Consider the following 21,203-nt stretch of genomic DNA (forward strand, 5'->3'; position numbering starts at 1 on the left):
TTATATATATATGTTCAGTAGATCGTTACTTAGCTGACAATGAAGGTAAGATAGTCATAGTTATAACAGAATGCCAGAGATTCACTCTTACTCCGCTAAGGAAGTCTCTACGGAGAGGCCTATCGGGGCGGGGGGGGGGGGGGGTATAACTTCAGGACAGGCGTGGAGACACAAGTCAATCACACCCCTAAGAGATGCGTCTGACTTGCAAGCATCTTTAAGGTGCCACTTTTTGGATCTATCTTTGAGTCCCGTAGGCCAGGTTCCAAGAAAATAATCGCCCTCTTTGTGTCTTAAACTTTCAAATTGTTTTCAAGGGCGATAACAACCTTTGTTAACTGTTTTCAGTGTGTTCCTCATATACAAAATGTTTTGTTTAACAAATGCCGACAGTCCCTAATAGTCAGAACACTGGATTCTAGCTTTGGGTATTGGGTTTACTCTCCCACTTACTTTATCTTTCACTAATTAACCATCCTAGAGATTACTGCGCTTGGACCTCCCGCACAGAACAGACAAATACATTTGACAGGACAGGTTAAACGCCAGTAAATGATTTTCAAACACAAGTTCTGCAAAAAAATAGGATTTTCACATATCTGTATAGAAAAGCCAGAGCGGAATCCAGTTATTGTTCAGTGAGAAAATTGACTTAGTGCGCTGAATGCAGCTCAGTGAGTTATTGTGCTGGATTTCTAAGCTTCTTTCTGATTGGTTACATCTACCCTGAGGTCACAGCAAGCTGTCATTGCTTCTATATCTGAGCAAGTAACAGTGTCCTGTACAAGACAGTGTGGATCGTGAGACATTTACACACAGATTTTCTTACATAGACTACTAGTCTGCCTTCTCAGTCTCCCTTACACTGACGGCCACAGCCAATAGCTAATTTATATTATGCAAACCTTTGACCAAGTACGCAGCGATATCGCCATACGTGACCGTCAAGACAAACGTCATTGAAACGGTTGAATAATTTTTGAACATGGCTGTAAATCTTGCTGTGAGTATATCTGTCCTGATAGATCTGGTTGCTTGAACACCTACAATCTCTTCCACTATAAGACTTTTCACCTTTTCTTTTTTCTCTCAATAATGGTTCGTGTGTGTTTTGTTCGGTCTGTAGTATTGTTGTAGATTTCTATCCTGCTGTGTCACTTCTACATTCCATATTAGATTGTACGCTCCTCTGAGTAGGGCCATCTCTCCTCCTGTTTCCACCACTCCTAACTCTGCTCTCCAGCTACTTAGCCCTCCTCCTCGAGGACCCTCCACCCCCCGTCCCCTCTGGGGGTCTCCCTGTCTTCCACGCCCTCCTTCTTGGGCTCCGTTGTTTGCGGATCCTCCCTTCCCCTTCCCCCGCCCTCTCTAGCTGTGCATTGAGCTTACTGAGTTACTGTGCTTACTGTTTACTGTACTGTGCTGTCTCACCTTGTACTGTAACTCGTTTGTCCCTTGTGGCGCCCTGTAAATAAAAATTAATAATAATAATAAAATATTGTCTGTATGATAAAGTGATTTTCTTCTGTGCGTTTCATTATCACTGGAAATACATAGAGGACTGGGTATTAGCAGACGGAGAGACCTCACTCACAATCTATAGCGGAACTAGACGTCTCCTTTTATTGTTATGTATTCTGCTTCTAAGGCTTTGTACACACTACAGAAAATTTCTCCCGATGCAATATTGTTCACATTTTTACCAATGACTGAAAGTCCCGATCAGCAGCCGACTCCTGTGTACACACTGTACACGTTGTACATGATTTACCTGTGCTCTTCATCTGTCATAACAATCAGCCGAAAAGATGGTGACTCTGCACACTCCATAGAGATTTATGGACACTGCCGGTCCTGAGTGCATACACACTGCAGGATTGGAACGACATTGTTCCATCGTTGAACGGGACTTTTAGTTCAGTTTATAAAATCAAATCATACGATACAATGAGCTTTGGAACAATAATCGTTCATCGTTGCAGTGTACAATTAATGCGATATTGGGCTGAATGGTCATTTATCGTGTAATTGGCCCAACATTCGGCAGAAAACCCTGTAATGTGAACCCCGCCTTATTCTGAACAGTCTACTGTAAACTTACCTAAGGGAATGGCTTAACTCGAATGGTGATTTCTATCTTTTTGGAAACTGCTTCTTAGCGGTCTGTGTGTGTGACAAGGAGTCATTTCTCCCATAGGGCTCTTTGTGTTTTAGTGGTGTCATTCCCTGAATTAGCTCTTAGTCTATTATTTGGGATGCGACGGAATGGTCTGTAATACCCAATTTGTGCCGGAGTTATGTCTGTTTCCTGATTACAAGGAGATGTCTCGTACCCATCACTGTGAGCTGCCATATAATACATTTAAATGTCGTTTCTGCCTCATTAGCTTCAGAGTCAGTATGCGGGGAAAGCGTTAGATGAGATTTTAATGTTTCCTCATGAAGCAGAGAAAGTTTTGGAGTAAATTCTCCTGTGTATCTAATGCCTCCAAATACTGAACATTAAGGCTGGGAATGTGTTGATGTAACACTGAGTGTTGTGTTGCTGTCATGCTCAGTACACCGACCACTTCTGGCTTCACAACCTGAAACACAATTGTCATTGCTGCCAATAATGGATCTTTGCCTCCTGTATTAGTAGTTTGTGTATTTTGCATTGCGATAGTGCGTCAAAAATTCGATCGCTTGCCTTACACACGTCACCGGTTCAACATGGAGAATGTCCAGTGCTGAATGAATGTAATAATTACAATACACAAATATTAATACAATGGATTTCAGAATTGTTCAAACCAGAGTGATTGTTATTAATTTGGTTATGTAGATTTGAATTTATTGGAGAATAATAATCTGATTGTGTTACCAAGCCATACGTGTGTGGCCATTGTAAGAACACACAGTCATATTGAACAGAAGAAGTGGTACTGTGCTGTAGCCTGTTCTTGGTAAAATAACAAGAATTGTGCAGACACCAATTGAAGTGTTACTGGGCAGTTCTCAGTATTTACGGAAATAAATATATACTTTTAATGTAAAATACAGAACAAGAGAAATGGTACTATGCAGTTATCCGTACACACAGGAATAGAGTAAGAATGAGAATTGCATACAAAATGAAAGAACTGATACTATGCAGTTATCCGTACACACAGGAATAGAGTAAGAATGAGAATTGTATACAGAACGAGAGAAGTGGTACTATGCAGTTATCCGTACACCCAGGAATAGAGTAAGAATGAGAATTGCATACAGAACGAGAGAAGTGGTACTATGCAGTTATCCGTACACACAGGAATTGAGTAAGAATGAGAATTGTATACAGAACGAGAGAAGTGGTACTATGCAGTTATCCGTACACACAGGAATAGAGTAAGAATGAGAATTGTATACAGAACGAGAGAAGTGGTACTATGCAGTTATCCGTACACACATGAATAGAGTAAGAATGAGAATTGTATACAGAATGAGAGAAGAGGTACTATGCAGTTATCCGTACACCCAGGAATAGAGTAAGAATGAGAATTGTATACAGAACGAGAGAAGTGGTACTATGCAGTTATCCGTACACACAGGAATAGAGTAAGAATGAGAATTGTATACAGAACGAGAGGCCCTTAGCGATGCAGGGATATAACAGACAAGATCTAGTTCTCCTTTAGCGAAGTTCAGACACTAATTTATGACACATGAAAGTTTTCTGGCTGTAAATAGAACGTTGTACAGGACAGAAAGCGGAGCAGAGAAAGTCTACGTATAATCAGCTGTCAGAATATTTCATATAAAACACGCTTGGGACCTGCAGATCTATTAATATTCCTGCATTCTGGTAAATGAAATGTGTACATCTGTCGCACACAGGAGGTGTCTATTTAAAGCCATGAGAAATATGTTCCTTGTTCCTGTGGATTTATTTTTTTGTTTATTTCTCTTTTTATACCTTTAAGCCAGCAGCTGAATAGTGAGCAGTCTGCAGATAATAAATAGGACACTAAGGAAAGCACTTTAGCTTATTAATTTATTGCTGGCTTGTGCTGACTGTGATTCGGCTGGTTCCCAGGTAAATAGAAAACATTGTTACCTCTGTCATTTATATTAATGGGCTCTCTGTACATATAAAAGCAAACAGAATAAAATAATGTGTTTTTTGGCCTGTTCTGGGCTGTTTGTAATTACTCTTCCAGGACTCGTCCTAGTGCCAGGACAGAGACTCCAGCCCAGTTTGTGTCAGAGGTATTCAGGGAGCAGAGAAACAATGGAAGTGGACCCTATACATTCTTATAATATACTGCCCGCGATTGGTAATTTGGAAAAGCAGTGAGAGAGATGGGGGCTTCTGTTATAAGCGTTACCCATGTCTGATATATACCGTGGTGGAAGCCATTTTGTGGCTTGAACCAACACTCATGGGAAAGCAGCCAATCAATTCACTATAAACCAGTCACATAACTGAGGCACTTCAGGAAGCTCATAGTATGAATAAATATTGAAATGTGCGATCCTCAGTGATTTCATTGGTTCCTAGTGGATATATTTATATATATATATACACTGATCAGCTACAACATTACAACCAGCAGCCTAATATTGTGTAGGTCCTCTCATGGCCCCAAAGCAGCTCTGATCAGTATGGACTCCACATGACCTCTGAAGGTGTCCTGTGGTATCTGGCACCAAGACGTTAGCAGCAGATCCTTTAAGTCCTGTAAGTTGTGAGGTGGGGCCTTCATGGCTCGGACTTGTTTTTCCAGCACATCCCACAGATGCTCGATCGGATTGAGATCTGGGGAATTTGGAGGCCAAGTCAACACCTTGATTTCTTTGTCATGTTCCTCAAACCATTCCTGAACAATTTTTGCAGTGTGACAGGGCGCATTATCCTGCTGATAAGGGAATACCGCTGCCATGACGGGGTGTACTTGGTCTGTAACAATGTTTAGGTAGGTGGTACGTGTCAAAGTTACATCCACATGAATGCCAGGATCCAAGGCTTCCCAGCAGAACATTGCCCAGAGAATCACACTGTCTCCGCCGACTTGCATTCTTCCCATAGTGCATCCTGGAGCCATCTCTTCCCCAGATAAATAAAATACACGCACCCGGCCGTCCACATGATGTAAAATAAAGCATGATTCATCAGACCAGGCCACCTTCTTCCATTGCTCCATGGTCCAGTACTGATGCTAATGTACCCATTGTAGGCACTTTCGGGGTGGACAGGGGTCAGCATGGGCACTCTGACTGGTCTGCAGCTGCGCAGCCCCATACGCAGCAAGCTGCGATGCTCTGTTTGTTCTGACACCTTTCTATCAGCAATTTGTGCTACAGTAGCTCTTCTGTGGGATTGGACCAGACATTCTAGTCTTCGCTCCCCACGTGCTTCAATGAGCCTTGGGTGCCCATCACCCTGTCGCCGGTTCACCTGTTGTCCTTCCTTGGACCATATGTGGTAGGTACTAACCACTGCATACTGGAAACACCCCACAAGATCTGCCGTTTTGGAGATGCTCTGACCCAGTCGTCTAACTATCACAATTTGGCCCTCATCAAAATCACTCAGATCCTTACACTTGCCCATTTGTCTTGCTTCCAACTCATCAAATTCAAGAACTGACTGTTCCCTTGCTGCCTAATACATCCCACCCCCTGACAGGTACCGTTTTAACCAGATAGTCAGTGTTATTCACACAGCCTACAAGATGGCTGCCTCTACTGTGTGAAAGAGAAAGGAACGCTTAATAAAAGATTCTATTTAAGCAAACCTGTTCTGGAGCAAAGGACCCTTAAATTACAATGTTGTGATATGAGCCACGACTGTAAAGTATGCTGTTCAGTGTTACCCTGACATTCCCCTGCAGCTGTTATATTGTATTACCGCCGTATTCTGTTACAGACAGCTGAAGCTCCTCCCACTTCTTTAGCACAGCGTCGCAATGGAACTTGGTGCAGTTCAGAAGTAGTCCCGGAAGGTACGGATCTTTACCGGAATATTCTGCATATGCAGCCTATTCTGAGTAGGTGGGCCGCCCATATGTGTAAAACCGTATTTAAATAATAAGATAATTTGCAAATATTCACTTTTCTGGTGTTTTATGGCTAAAATACAATGTTCAAAGTTCTCTGCACTGAATTCTGAATGAGTCTCCACGGCTGTGTAGCCAACTTTGTTTTTGTTTGTCAGATACACCCTGTAGGCGCAGGTTACGTTTCCTTTGAGGTTTGTCATGTATGTATTTGGAGTACATGCCTGATGTCACATGTTGGGCACACAGTACAGCACTGGGGTGCAGGTGTCTATTCAGAGCCCACAAGAAAGAAGATATTCAACTTATCGGTCGTGTTAGATGCAATCCTCTAGAGAATGTATCTAACAAATGATAAACAATAGGCAGTTAGATTGATTTGCTAAACTGACCCTGTGGGTCATTACTATATATTATTAATAAAAATACATAAGGTCCACAGAAGCGATTTATCCTCTTAAGTGAATTTATTGCTATGAACTACAAAGTAAAAATATTAACTTAAATATTACTTCTATATCTTGTTATGTACTTTACAATATTGTCTCCTGCCTCAATAGCTTTATGGAGAGGAATAGAAAGGGAAGAAGTTATGCAGTAACTCTGTACATTTATTTATTTTTCAAAATATGTTTTATCCCTTATGTCCTCTTTCTATCACAGTTTAGGAAGTAGTATCTTTGTCTGTTTTACAGCGTTGCTGCATTACATTATCTCTCTGATAATTTGTAATTTACTTTTCTAAAAGTTCAAGAACACTTTGTACATAAAAATGCAATTACTGCAGCTCCTTTCTGCTGTTAGCGTCTTCATCTGTTCATACCCTGATTTTATATTTTAAAAATAAATACAAAATATGGTGTTATGATGGGACTGACAGGTCTATTTTTAGGACCGCAAAGCTGGAACATTTTACTTTTCATATGTGAAGTGTGAGCGTAAAATACATTGTTCGTTATTACCCTGACTTTGAAATGCAGCTTATGTATAAAGTAACATTTTATTCAGTATCCAATCCTCCCCCCCCCCCCCCCCCCTTAGTAACAATCCACTACGGTCACAGTCCCTCCATAATGTACAAAGAGATTCAGCATAAGTCAAAAATCTAAAACAATAAAGCATAGCACGACTGTTGTTGTAGCACTGGCGAGTGGTCGATACTTTTATATCCTGAGAGCAAAAGAGATCACACCCTGTCCATTCGCTAGGAGCTAGTGATGTCACTGAAGTGCCTCACACCTCGTTGATTTCACTGGTTCATAAGCGGAATATTAACTGAAATGTAGGGAACAGATCGCACTGTTACTGGCTACTTACAGGAACGGTTTACAAAGCAAACGGTTTTCTGTCCAGCTGAAATGTAGCAATAAGAACACAAATTGCCCTGTATATTATTGTAAGATAAATAGGTTGTGAACTAGGACCCTATTGTGCCCGGAATAAATGCACCTGTCTTCTAATAAATAGAGAGAACCGTTCAGCTACTTGTATGTTGCTCCCTAAATACAGACGGGCAGCTCTCCTCCCCCCATAGCTTAGAGGGGTTTGTGTCTTCACCACATACTGCAGTAACACGTGAGCCGACGAGCAGAATATTAATCCGTCCCAAACCATCTAGAACCCAAATAATATGTGTTCTTCTCATTGCTATTCCAGCACAGCTCTGCCCTGGGATTATTTATTAAAATTATAAAACTAGTGTTGACACATTAATGATTTATCATCTTAAAACCGCTGCCGGTGTTCTCTATTGAGGGATAAATTCTTCATCGCTGTTCCGATACACCTACTGTCTTGTACCAAACCTGATTGGCTGGAGATGTGTCTGGAATCTTAAACCCTTCTCCGCTGCCTTTTCAAAGGGCCTCCTGAAAAACAAGCAGATGTCCTCTGCCTGGAAATTGATGTGTCTAATCGCGTCGTTTGGGAAATAAAGTAGGTGTTTGAGGATGAAAAGCGCTGGACATGTTCTCACATAAAAGCATATTAAAGGGAAATGGCTTGATCTAAGTTGTTTTTGTAGTTTTAAATCTCATGTTGGAGAATTGTGAGCCCTGTTGAAAGCAGAAAAATATATAACCCCGTCCTTGTCCTACCCCAATCCTGTTTTAAGACATAGATGTGGTGGAGGAATATATGATGTGTTCACAAAGAGGGGGATCTATAGCAGAACAGTCTGTGTTTCTGTTGCATTCTCTTCATATTGCAGGACAAGATGTGCAGTACATAACTGTCAGATTTCTTTGTTCACCATGTATTATAACTTGATTTAGAGTTATGGTCATATATCCAGCTACTGGGTGCAAAATTTGCAGCGGGGAAAAAACATTTTGTGCTGAAAATGTAAATACACAACCTGACTTAGAGATGTGAAGGAGGCTTGCTAGCCCTGCAGACAGTGCACTATGGTTTGCTCGGCAGCAAAATTAGCACCTAAAGCTGGGTACACACCTCTGTAATCTTACTGCAGATGCAATTTCTGTAACAATGTCACCAACGACTGAAAGTCCTGATGAGCATATAGATTCCTGTGTACACACCTACATGATTTACCTACAGATCTGTGATCTTTATCTCTCATAACCATCTGCTGAAAAGATCCTGACTCTGTACCCTGTACAGATATCTGCCTACACTGCTGGTCGTGGGTATTTGTGTCATTCTCAAAACTTTTGGCCATGACTGTAGATTGCACCTTAGTGAGAGAGGAGCTGCTTTTAGTGGTAATCGGATCCACGTGTGGCTGGGAGATAATGCCCTGTGTCCCTTCAGATTTAAAGTGCCCACAGCATTTTAGTGGCGACAGCCTGTGGGCTTAATCAATATTCATCCCTCATACACCTACATGTTCTGCAATATTTTAGTGATTTCCATCAGTCCCTGCCCCATGGAGCTCACAATCTATATTCCCCATCACACACAGACTAGGGTCTATTTTTATCAGAATCCAATTAACTCATCAGTATGTTTTTGGAACCCGCGCATACACGGGGAGAACGTACACATGCTGCGCAGATAGGGCCCTGGTCAGAATCCAATCTACGACCCAGCAATTCTTACCACTGTGACAGTTCTACGTTTATGCAGTTTGTGGGTTCTCACCATACATGCGTGCATTTCTTCCATGTCATCATCATCATCATCATCTATTTATATAGCGCCAACATATTCCGTAGCGCTTTACAATTGGGGACAAACACAGTAAACTAATAAACAAACTGGGTAAATCAGACAAAGAGGTGAGAAGGCCCTGCTCGCAAGCTTACAATCTATGGGACAATGGGAGTTTGATACATGAGGTTAAGTCCACATTTTGCCTTTCGGTCCAGCCAGACTGCAAAGGTAAAAGTGACTCATAAGCTAAATGATCCTGTTACACAACAATGTTGGTCAGGGGGTAGTTGTCTTGTGTGAAATTATCTAACGGATGGTAATAGGGTAATGTAGTGAGGTTAAGAGGGTGGATGAGGAATATTATAAGCTTGTCTGAAGAGGTGGGTTTTCAGAGAACGCTTGAAAGTTTGTAGACCAGAGGAAAGTCTTATTGTGCGAGGGAGAGAATTCCATAGAGTGGGTGCAACCCGAAAAAAAGTCCTGTAACCGGGAATGGGAGGATGTAATGAGGGTGGAAGAGAGACGCAAATCTTGTGTCCTAATGTGCATGTGGCTGTATGCCTGTGGTAATTAAAATGGATTGTAAGTTCCATTGTCTATAAATACCAGTATTCGGATTGTGCAGAGCTGCATAATTTGTTGGCACAAAACAAATATAGGATTATAGTGCTTAATTATAAAGAGCCACTTCATCACCCCTTCAAATCTTCTCCATATCCGTTGAGCAGAGATTCAGTGTAGAACGTAATTGACGTTCTTATTGAGATCTGAATAGACAGTGAATGTGCACAACGTGGTAAAAATATGGATTAAAATACAGCACCATTTATCCTTCCTAATTTTACCTGGAATCTATCCACCGAGATCCATCATTTTAATTGTCTCTTAATGTTATAAACTGCTGTTGATAATGCGATTAATTTATTTATATGGCTCCACTCTGGAAGAAAGGGAGCAATTTATAATTGTGTGTAATTGTTGTACAGATGTCGTCTTGTCGCTGTTACATAAATAGCAGTGTGCTGTTATGTTTGGTCTTTTCTCCAGTAAAGAGCTTTAAACACATCTCTTCTGGTGTCAGTTTCTCCAGTCGTCTGTATATTTCACTCTCCCTAGAAACCTTGTCGGTATCTAACAATCTGAGCGTCCTCAAAGTCAAACAAATAAACCTGTTGAAGTAGTTGTGTCATTCTAACATATAGTTAAGAAGAAAGAAGAGAAGGCTTTTTTGAAAAGGATGCACTGCTCACTCCAAAATAAATAATTAATTGAAATGTAATGGTAGGTTGTTTCAAATTATAATCTTAACATTTATTATTAAAAATTAAAAAACATCAAGTTAAAATCTCAGCAAAATATGTAACATATGATAGAACTTTATGGGCCTGTACATTAAGGAAAATGTAGAGAGAAGAGACGCACGTTTCCACTCCTCTCCTCCTGCTTTGCTTTGCGTAGTCGTCCGCAGTGGGTGTGTCCAGACGAGCCAGGGCGGAGCTACTGCCCCCCTCTCTATGCAGCGCAATCCTCCGATACACGAGGGGCATCGGCCGTCAGTTCTTTCATCTACATTTCATAGTAATTTAATCAAATTGGTTGTGATTTAATTGTTTTGTGTTTTTTTTAACATATTTCTCTTTATCCATAAATCTGGGTTTATTTCTAACAGTTGGTGAGTCAGACAGAGTAGTATAACATGCCATCTGTGTCCATGGGTGTCACAAAGGTTGTACTAGTCTGGTTCTATAGGCTGCTATTATAACAGGTGTTATTACAGCTGTTCGTTCCCCATAGAACTCGTATTGCTCGGCGCTGCATAAGAGGATCCGTTCCCTAGCGCACAGTCTGCTGTCAGACAGGTCCATTATAGGCTATGTACAAATTACACACTTGCTAACGGGAGCACTTTAACCTGCAAAATCATCACCTCCTGAGATTCGGCAAGAAGGTTTCAAGTGGGCAAGAATGTCACTCTAACCCCAACATGGCATTACGAGCTGACCGTGTCATCCTGTGTACAGTAAAATACTCTATTGTGCAGAGAATACAGAGAAGCTGTATATAAGATGTCAGCGCTCCGCCGGCGGCGCCGTGACTTCTCCGCAGCAAAACATGTCCGAGCTCCTACAATACATTTCCAAATCTTTAAATGAACATATATTTCATTGTGTGGTCAGATGTGGCTGAAGCCTACACAGCGGAGGTTGAGTACATGTCATTGTACACGACACAGTAAAGCAATTGTCACTCACCGGACCGTGAGTGCCTCTTCCCGGACATTTAGGAACCGTGGTCGTCCACCATCCTGAGGGTCTGCGCATGCGCAGCCCTTTTCTATACTTCAGTGTATACCCCTTTAACTCAATTGGCAGATCAGGCAACCTCCCTATATTAAGCATCTGTGGTCAACACCACGTTGCCTGATCTTGGAGTCTCATTCCTCATGAGTCTCTGAAGGTGTTCCTGTATTACTCGTGTATTCAGCGCTGCTGATTCCTGTGGTTTCCAAACCATTTCTACTACTGTGGTTCCATACCACTTCTACCATCAACTGTATCATCAGGACTGTTTGCTGATTCCTATCCGCTGCCTCCGTGCACTACAGTCTTCTAAACCACTTCAACGTTATTTTACATCTATGTGACTGTTTGCTCATTGCTATCCGCTGCCTCCGTGCACTCCAGCTTTTACTTCACTCACCTGCTTCTCATCAAGTCTGTTTGCTGATTCCCATCCGCTGCCTCCGTGCACTACAGTCTCCTGCTGGCAACTCGCCTGTGTTCAACATCGTGACTGCCAGCTGATTACTATCCGCTGCCTCCGTGCACTACAGTCTCCTGCTTGCAGCTCGCCTGTGTTCATCATCGTGACTGCCAGCTGTATACTATCCGCTGCCTCCGTGCACTACAGTCTCCTGCTTTCAACTCGCCTGTGTTCAACATCGTGACTGCCAGCTGATTACTATCCGCTGCCTCCGTGCACTACAGTCTCATCTCATCTTTGCTGTGACTTCCTCAAGCCTGCCGCTTTCATTACCATCTGCTACACTTCATGATCAACAGCTCCTGCCCTGCGCTGCACTCCTGTTTCCCATCGCTGTTGGTTCCTGTGGTTGCTACTGGTTACCTCCGTGTGCCGCTGAGTCCTGCTGCTGTGGTCAGCGCTATCCTCCATCTCCTGCTGATCCACTCTCCACGCCTTCACGTGTTCCACTGGTCTCTACCCTCCTGTCAGCATTTGATTTGTATCTCATCTACTACCCTCTGCTGGATCATCTCCATTCTCCTGGGTCTCCTATGAGTCCAGTTCCACGTGTTGCTGACTCCTGTGAATTCGTGTCCCTGTTGGTCTACTCACCTGTGCGCTGCACCTGCTAGACCGCTGCCTCACCTATCCAGGGACTTCCTATCCAGGCGGCCTCCCGCCGCTCAGGCACCGCTGCTATCCCATCTGACTGCTCCTGCTGAACCACGGTATGCATGCTTCTCATTGACTGTGCTGTGTATTGCATATCTTGCTGGACTGTGTTTGGTTCTCTCTGGAGTCTGCTATCCGCTGAGTCTATTGCCATCATTGACTGTGTTATTATTGTGCTGGACTACTTCAAGAGACTTTCTAGATTGCAGACCTGCTCAGTCATTTTTATCTATATGTATATCTATATTGTGCATATTTCAGTGGATCGTGTATAAGGTGCCTGTGTATATCCTGTGTTGCAGTCTTCCCCTATGCACCTCCTCACATATATATTCAGTGGTACAACTTGCTGATGTCAGACCACTGATCCCTGTTTCCGTTATCACCTGTTCCATCATCCTCTCACATAGCAGTGGTACAACTTGCTGCCGCAGACCACTGACTACCCGGATACCTCCACTTGGATTCCATTCCTTCACTCAGACAGCGGTACAACTTGCTACCCGCAGACCGCTGACTCTCATCACCTCCTTGATTCTGTTGGACATTCCTCCTCCCTATAGCAGTGGTACAACTTGCTATCGCAGACCACTGACTATCTTCACGTGTCCTTGTCCATACAGTTCCTTGTGTATTATTACCTCATTATTACCAGTGTTGCTAGTCATAGACTTTCCTGAGCATCTCATCGGCCATCATTTCATGTTCCGTGATCACCTAGCTACCAGAGTATTCGATTACCATCTACATTGCTCTGGTAAGCCTACCATCTGGTGATCCCTGGGTAAAGACTCCTAGTGCCCGTGACAGCAATCCTGTCCCCTAAATATAACTGCACATTAATCAGATATCTGAACTAATCCAAATAATTTGTCCATATGTAGCGTTTACTGTGCATTAAGATGACCACACACTTTACAATCCGATCTTCCAATCGGATTCGTTTTCATCGATTGTATAAGAGCCGAAAAAAGTGGGAAATTTGTATCCAAAATGATTGTTTTGAAGCTGATTGAAGTGTGTTTATTATAAGTATAACAACCAAAGTGTGCGATGGTATAACCGGGTCTGCCACAAAAACACTCATGCACAGAGTATACAATTATAAAGATATTTATTTAAAACATATATAAAAACCAAAAATTGGTAAATGCAAATTGGAAACACATGTGTGCCAATATCAGTACCAAATTCAGCTTGTAGTGAAGTAGGTGCACCTACACGCTATACAGATTGTATATATACCAGTCCAGCAACTATGCATAACCGCTCCTCTTTGATATACAAAGAATATGATATGAACCTCAGGGGAATATCACTCCCTTGTTGGTAGGGATGGTAGTGTGGAGCTGTAAACGATGTGATAGGGAGAATCAACTCCGTGAATACTGATGGAACTCCAACGGATAATGTCAAAGGTAACAAAGTCTCTTACCAAATTCTTTGGCGATGTTTTCGCAAAACCACCAGTAAAAAAGAGAGGTGATAACTCTCAAATAAGCACCAACAGTCATGTGATAGGAACACAACTGAAATGGTTTCCATCGGTTCCAGGTGGTTCATATAAGTGTGGAGGAATACGCTGTATAACCTGTAAATATATTAGGAACAAAGAATTCTCAGTGGAAAATATAGAGTCAAAGAGAATGTACAATATACGTGGTTTTATTAACTGTAACTCATCCTATGTAATTTACCTACTGAGGTGTAGTTGCAACCTATATTGTGTAGGTCGCACCACAAGGAAACTTAAATTACGTTTTAATGAACATAGGAGAAATATTTTGAAGGGTCTAAGATCTCACAGTGTATCGAAACATTTCTGTGAAAAGCATGAGAGCAATCCAGATGGTCTTTCTATCACTGGGTTAGAATGAGTAAAACCTACAGCAAGAGGAGGAGGTCGATATAAAAGATTATGTAAACAGGAGGTATACTGGATTTATCTCTTAGACACATTGTATCCTACAGGTCTGAATGAATCTCTTGAACTCAATGATATTATATGAAATATTTATATTAGACAAATAGATGTTTGTTTATTTGTTGATATTTTTTGCTCTATGTTTGCTTTAAAACAATTGTTATAGTTGTTTTCTGTAAAGATTCTATCTGTTGATAAGAGTCCAATGGTTATTTAATTATGGATTTAACAATTAGAATTTCTTTCAATGTCAACTCATTCTCCTGTGAGATTGTCAGTAATATATTTAGAATGGTTACTTGCTTTAATTTGATATATATAGGTACATGTGTGTGTGTGTATATATACATACAATATGCATATTTTTATATATAAAGGAAGAATTAGGGACATAGATATATGTATGTTTTAAGAAGGAAGGTAATAAGATAATATAATAAGATATATTTTTCCCAATGGATTTAATATCCTCTATAGATATAGGGACTAAACACTTATGCACGAGTAACAAAGGGTTAACTTTTACCAGGTGTTAATTGTTTGTAATTTGCTGTGGACTTAAAAGACGACCAAAGTCAATGTGAAACTTATCTCTGAGGAAATCACCTATATTTGGATGAAACGCGTCAGTTGAGCAGCAATAATTTTGTGGGCTACAGTATCAGTGCCACTTTTACCAGTACAACCTTTCAAGTGACCGCTTATTTTCCAAAAATATCTGGAGAGTCCCTAAGGAGACGGGGACGCACCTCCATGACGTCAGCTGTATGCGGGACCATGCGCTAGTGTTTGGAGTCTGTGTGGAGAGGACAGGAGCGGTATACGGAGCTCCATCTAATATTTATATATATCTATCAGTGGAGGACTACATCTGGTCTTAGAGAAAATATATCAAGGTACTGGTCTTGCGAAACATCGCCAAGGAGTTGGAAAGAGACTTTGTTACCTTTGACATTATCCGTTGGAGTTCCATCAGTATTCACGGAGTTGATCCTCCCCTATCACATTGTTTACAGCTCCACACTACCATCCCTACCAACAAGGGAGTGATATTCCCCTGAGGTTCATATCATATTCTTTGTATATCAAAGAGGAGCGGTTATGCATAGTTGCTGGACTGGTATATATACAATCTGTATAGCGTGTAGGTGCACCTACTTCACTACAAGCTGAATTTGGTACTGATATTGGCACACACGTGTTTCCAATTTGCATTTACCAATTTTTGTTTTTTATATATGTTTTAAATAAATATCTTTATAATTGTATATTCTGCATGAGTGTTTTTGTGGCAGACCCGGTTATACCATCGCACACTTTGGCTGTTATATTTATTTTTATATTTGGGGTGCAGATCCCCAGCGTTGGTACCGTGTCTGAGCAGTCATCTTCAGTGCCGGAACAAGATATATATATTTGTTATTATAAGTATAGTCTTTGGGGGGTATTCAATTGTTAGCGAGATCCCCGGAAAACGAGCGCTCTAAAAATATTAGCGTTAATACGGTAATTACTCACTAAATTTTATCTCGCAGTGAAATTCAGCGAGTAAACTACCGTATTAACGGTATTTACGCGCATATTACCGTATAAACTGTAATATTTTTCGAGCGCTCAGTTTTTTTGTTTTAGCGCATTAAAAGCAACAATTGAATGCTCCCCTTAAAGTCTAACAATCCTGCACAGAAAGTGTCTTTCATGTCTATGTAACGTGTGTGTTTGTGTCACAATTGTACATTTACTTTACCGCACAGACTTAGCCATCTCATTGACAGGTATCAATATTCATGAGCGTTGAGGAGAGTTCACTAAGTTCCTAACAAACATTCTGTGACATCCTCAAACTGGAGGAAGTTTCCAGCTTTTGATTAGCTCAGAAAGGTCACATGGGACTAGTGTCACCTGACACAAACAGCTCATTTAAATAATGCCTAATGTCACACTGGTGATTTTTTTTTACGCTGTAGTTATGTCACTAAAAAAATCACAGCTGAAAATTGCTGTAAATATGCTCTCGTAGGTTTAGTTATTGGAGGACGTGACACCAGCGATTGTAATCTAGCAATCTGCGAGCTGTTGCCTCTGACTGTGATTTAACCCAGTGGATAAAATGTAGCTCTATGCAAAATCAATGGTATCTGACAATCACTCAGCGCATTCACTGCTGTTAACCTGAGATTTGTAGCTGCTGTTTTTAATCTGCATTTTAAATCTCAAAATTTCCAGAAAATTTGTTATTGTTCAGAGTTACGATTTCCAGCTGCGGAAAATCGCTCGTGACTCTCAGTTTTGTCATGAACATACACTCTGCCGTGGAGCTGTCTACACTGTGGTTATCCGCGTGACACTTACCCTCAGGGGTTAAACAGAGGGGGAGGAGCTCAGTGTTGTAGCTGATTTTCCCAACAATTCTATGTTAGTTAATGAGATTACATTCAGTTCAAGCCGTGCTCTGAAAGCTGTGGTGTTAACTGGGTTTCCAAAACTGCATATAAGACAGAGTAAGGCTGGGTACACACTACAGAGATGTTCTCCCGATGTGTTATCTATAACGATTTTACCAATGACTGATTAAAAAGAAAAGTCCTGATCAGCAGCCGATTCCTCTGTACACACTGTACACGATTTACCTTCAGATCTGTGTTCTTCATCTGTCATAACTATCATCTGAGAAGATGGTGACTCTGTACACTCCACTGAAATCTATGGACACTGCCGGTCCTGAGTGTGTACACGAGATTTTTAGTTCAGTTTAAAAATCAAATGATTTATTGTTTCTTTACATGCTCTTTTGCAAGTTTTACTAAATGCATAGTTCATTTTAATGTCTTTTAGCGGTATTCAGGGTTTGTAGCCACATAGTTATATGGCCAGGCCTAGTTGTTTATGTTTGTTGCCACGAGATACAACCCAGCTTCGCTGTGTCCACGGGAAACAATTATATCCTGAATTATAAAAAGACAATTCTAAAAATCCTAAAAGGGACCTAAAATGATAAAGAAGTATATTTAGTAGATATTGTATGGCAGTGTGTAGAAGGCAATAATTTAGTCTAACAGCGCCTGTACCAGCCGTCAATATAGATCCACAGAAATCATTACCGCCTACATCTTAGGGAAGACCGTCGTCCGCTCAAGGCGGGCGGGAGAGATACGTTCCACCATGAAACACTTTGAATACGAACAATGCAACGCCCCATTACTTATGTACAGACGGACAAACGGGACTAGCGCATAAAGTTTTTGCCTTTTGGAAAACACCAGTAGAATGTCTCCATTCACTGCGAGCTTTCGGAGAACCAATAAATTCAGTATAATACTATTGCACTATAGATCTTGCAGGTAACATGTTTCCTTGTGCTCGGGCCTTTCAACCACATGTCGCCATCGCCTCTCAGTTATTCTCCTCTGGTACATTGCCATCTTTATATGCATTGTTTGATTTAGCCATTACTGCAGTGTAAAGTATCTGTATTGACCACTGGAGTTCAGCTTTCTAGCTCTCTGTAATGAGAGGCAGATTTATTATTCAGTGCGCCGAGCGTCTTCTTTGTAAAATGACACATTACAAGTTGGCTGGTATTGAGGGTTTCCCCACGTACACAGATATGTATGTACATAGATAGTAAGCCTGCGTGCAGGGCCTTCTCACCTCGTTGTCTGATTTTTCCCCATTTTTTTTCTTACTGTATTTGTCCCCAATTGTAAAGCGCTACGGAATATGTTGGCGCTATATAAATAAATGATATGACGCTGGTGTTTTTTTTCTTGCAGTTCTGTCGGATTGGCCAAAGCCGCTCTTGAAGCAATCGATGGATTCAACCTTTTTGGAAATCAGGTAAGATAAAAAAAAAATTCCCCCTGTCAAGCTGTGCAAACTTAGAACTAAGACCCTGTAATTGGGGGTAGGGGGGGGGAATCATGTTCCTAATTTCTAATAAGATTTGTTTAGTAACTCTCAAACTGCGTTAATGTGGAAAAATAAGTATGTGTTAAAGTTGCCCTTAACCTATCCACTTATGAGCTGGAGATTTCACCTAGCATGTATCAAGATAGTAGTTTAAAAAAAAAAAAAAAAAAAAAAAAAGACCCCCTCTCCTTTTCTGTTCACTACAATAGAATTTGGCAGGCAGCTTACTGGAGTCTGAGTAGCTCACAAGTTTTGGCTGTATTTGTTTGTTACCATTGTAGTGCACCCCCCCCCCCCCCCCCTTGCTTGGTTTGCTTCCAAAAATGTCATCAAGGGTCTGTAACTAACTTGTAATATACGCTCTGTTCCTGATTACAAGGCTCCAGTTTTTGACTTTAGTAGGCTGCTTAGAATGGACACAATGTAACGATATTGTGATCAATGTTTTATGAGTCCATATAAAATTGTGTGGACATCGGCGTTCATTCACTCTCTGCTGTTTGGACTGGTTTATGTGACTTTAGTCCCCCTTCATCAAAATGCAAATGTGTTTATAGCTTATGAGCCGGTCTACTAATATAGCGGTGAGAACCCTCCAAGGGGGGCTGCATGTTCATTATTACAAATTATTTCTCATCTTTAACCTCATGGGTTCAGCTCCATCATCTCCTGAAGGCTCTACGTTGCTCGACACATTCTAGTGATGATGATAAAACTAAAGACCTCTAGCCCTGTCCTCCGTTAAACCTGCAATAACATTTAGTAAGCCCCAGAGGGCGCTCTGTGCAACCATTTAATTTTCCCAGGGTCTAAAACCTGAGGGGCAGCCGTCCAATCACAAACCACAATCAAGAAATTACAACTAGTGGTTAGTCCTCCAGCTTGCGCACCCTCCTCAGCCGCCATTTAAAGTAATTAACTTGGCTGGCTCGTCTGTTCTATATTCTGCATTACAGAACCAGCAGGTACGGCTACATGTAGCATCACGCAGTGCTTCGGCTAGCGGGTCTGAACTCCTGTACTCCCACCACTAGGAGGCACTGCAGCATTAAAGGATACCTCCACCCATCGTCTTGTCCGCCAAAGACAGCAACATGCATGTATGTATAGATTTATGAGAGGGGAGGGGCGTGCTGAAATAATCTGTGCTGCTGTGTGCATAAGTGAATAATAAGCCTTGTACATCCCAGAAGAGCAGGCAATGAACATTGAACACAATACTATACTCTGACCGTAGTCCAGTTCACCTTCACCAATTAGACCATGACATTGCTTGATTCTCCTTTTCACCATTAGACTAGTAGTTTGGACTTGTTCCCATCCTTTGTATCTGTAGTGTGTTGTTTTGATCTTTTGATTACCATTTAGCTTTGAAAACCGGTTCATGTTGTTCTCAATCCCCCGTCGGAGTAAAATAATATGCTCAGACTGGTCTTGCAGGAAAATACGTGTTTGTTCCTCGCAGTGTTTAGGAATCATTTGCGGTCGTCTTCTTTTCTTTTCTTCTTTTTTTTTTTTTTATTTTGAATGATGAAAAAAAAATATCGTCGGACCCGTAGTGCACAGTATGGCTGTATTCATGAGCTTATAGAATATTAGTAAGTCCCATCTGCTGCAGGAATTGCATTGAAGTATTTGTTGCTTTCAAAGCCGCCCGTCCAGCTCTTTGAAGTCGGATGCCGGTGTCTGTGGGAGCGAGCGGCTCTTTCATACGGCTCAGGAATTGAAATTTCATCTTTGAAACCAGCCCTGTGCATTCCGCTAAATACGCTGCATTCTCTGGGGGGAATAGTGTAGTGGAATCTTTGTATTATTATTACAGCATTAGAATCTGCAAAAATATATATATATTAATTTTTGTTCACACAGCACGTCTGCAGACAAAGGGGTCTTCGCGGGTACTTTTTTTTATCTTTTAGTTTTAATGAACTCTGCGGTTTAGTCGGCACACTCTGTCCTTTCTATGTGTATTCCTGACTGCCAAAGAATGATATCTGTGTCTGTTATACGGCTTCTGAATAATGCAGACTGTTCAGAAGTCACTTTGCATTATCATTTTGTCATCTTTGCCTCATCTCGGCGATACCGCCACCTGAAAAGATTTCTAGTAACTTTTTATTCCGTAATATAAAATCGTTTTCTATCTTAAAGCACACCAGCCATGGAGTTTTGAAAAACCAAACTTTAATGATACGCTCTGAGTAAAAGACTAGAGGTGATGTAAATTAATAAATACACATGTCATTATTGGAAAAAATCAGCCCTAAAACTATGCCACTCCCACTGTCTCTCATGAGAGCCCCAGGCATTGTTTCAATTGGCTGCTGGGCAGAATTTCCTAGGACTCTGATCATGTGATCAGTCAAAGCCAATGTACTGCAAGCTGGCAGCTTGGTGATGTTACTCTGGAGCACACTGAGCATGCTCCTGCCAGTACGTGGGCTGTGTTCACCCTCTCATTAATACTCATAGCGGTCCAGGGAATGGTTCATGCTGGAGTGTGAAAAGGGGAGCATAGAAGAAACTTTAAGCAACTCAAAGTGTGCTTGTATGGATCAGTACTAATGTAAAGGACTTTATACTCAAAACGTGTCTTGTTCCTAAAACAATATGGGCTGGATTTGCAAACACCAATTTTCTTAAATATAATTGTTGCTTAAAAATATGTTTCCGGCGGATTTGAAAAGTGGAGATATTGCCTATAGCAACCAATCAAATCCTAGCTATCATTTTGTAGAATGTATAATATAAATGCTAGAATCTGATTGGTTGCTATAGGCAACATCTCTACTTTTCAAACCCACCGGAAACTCTCAGCT

The 21,203-nt window shown here is 41.3% G+C and overlaps 1 protein-coding gene across 1 annotated transcript in view; it reads left to right on the forward strand.

Annotated features, from left to right (window-relative positions):
- Positions 1-21,203, forward strand: part of PHKB (phosphorylase kinase regulatory subunit beta) — a 154,600-nt gene that overhangs the window by 74,361 nt on the left and 59,036 nt on the right. Inside the window, 1 exon segment of the mRNA XM_075189251.1 lies at positions 18,249-18,312. Within this exon segment, the coding sequence (XP_075045352.1) occupies positions 18,249-18,312 (64 nt within the window).

The sequence above is a fragment of the Mixophyes fleayi genome, chromosome 10 (genome assembly GCF_038048845.1).
Source record: "Mixophyes fleayi isolate aMixFle1 chromosome 10, aMixFle1.hap1, whole genome shotgun sequence".
Lineage (NCBI taxonomy): Eukaryota > Metazoa > Chordata > Amphibia > Anura > Limnodynastidae > Mixophyes > Mixophyes fleayi.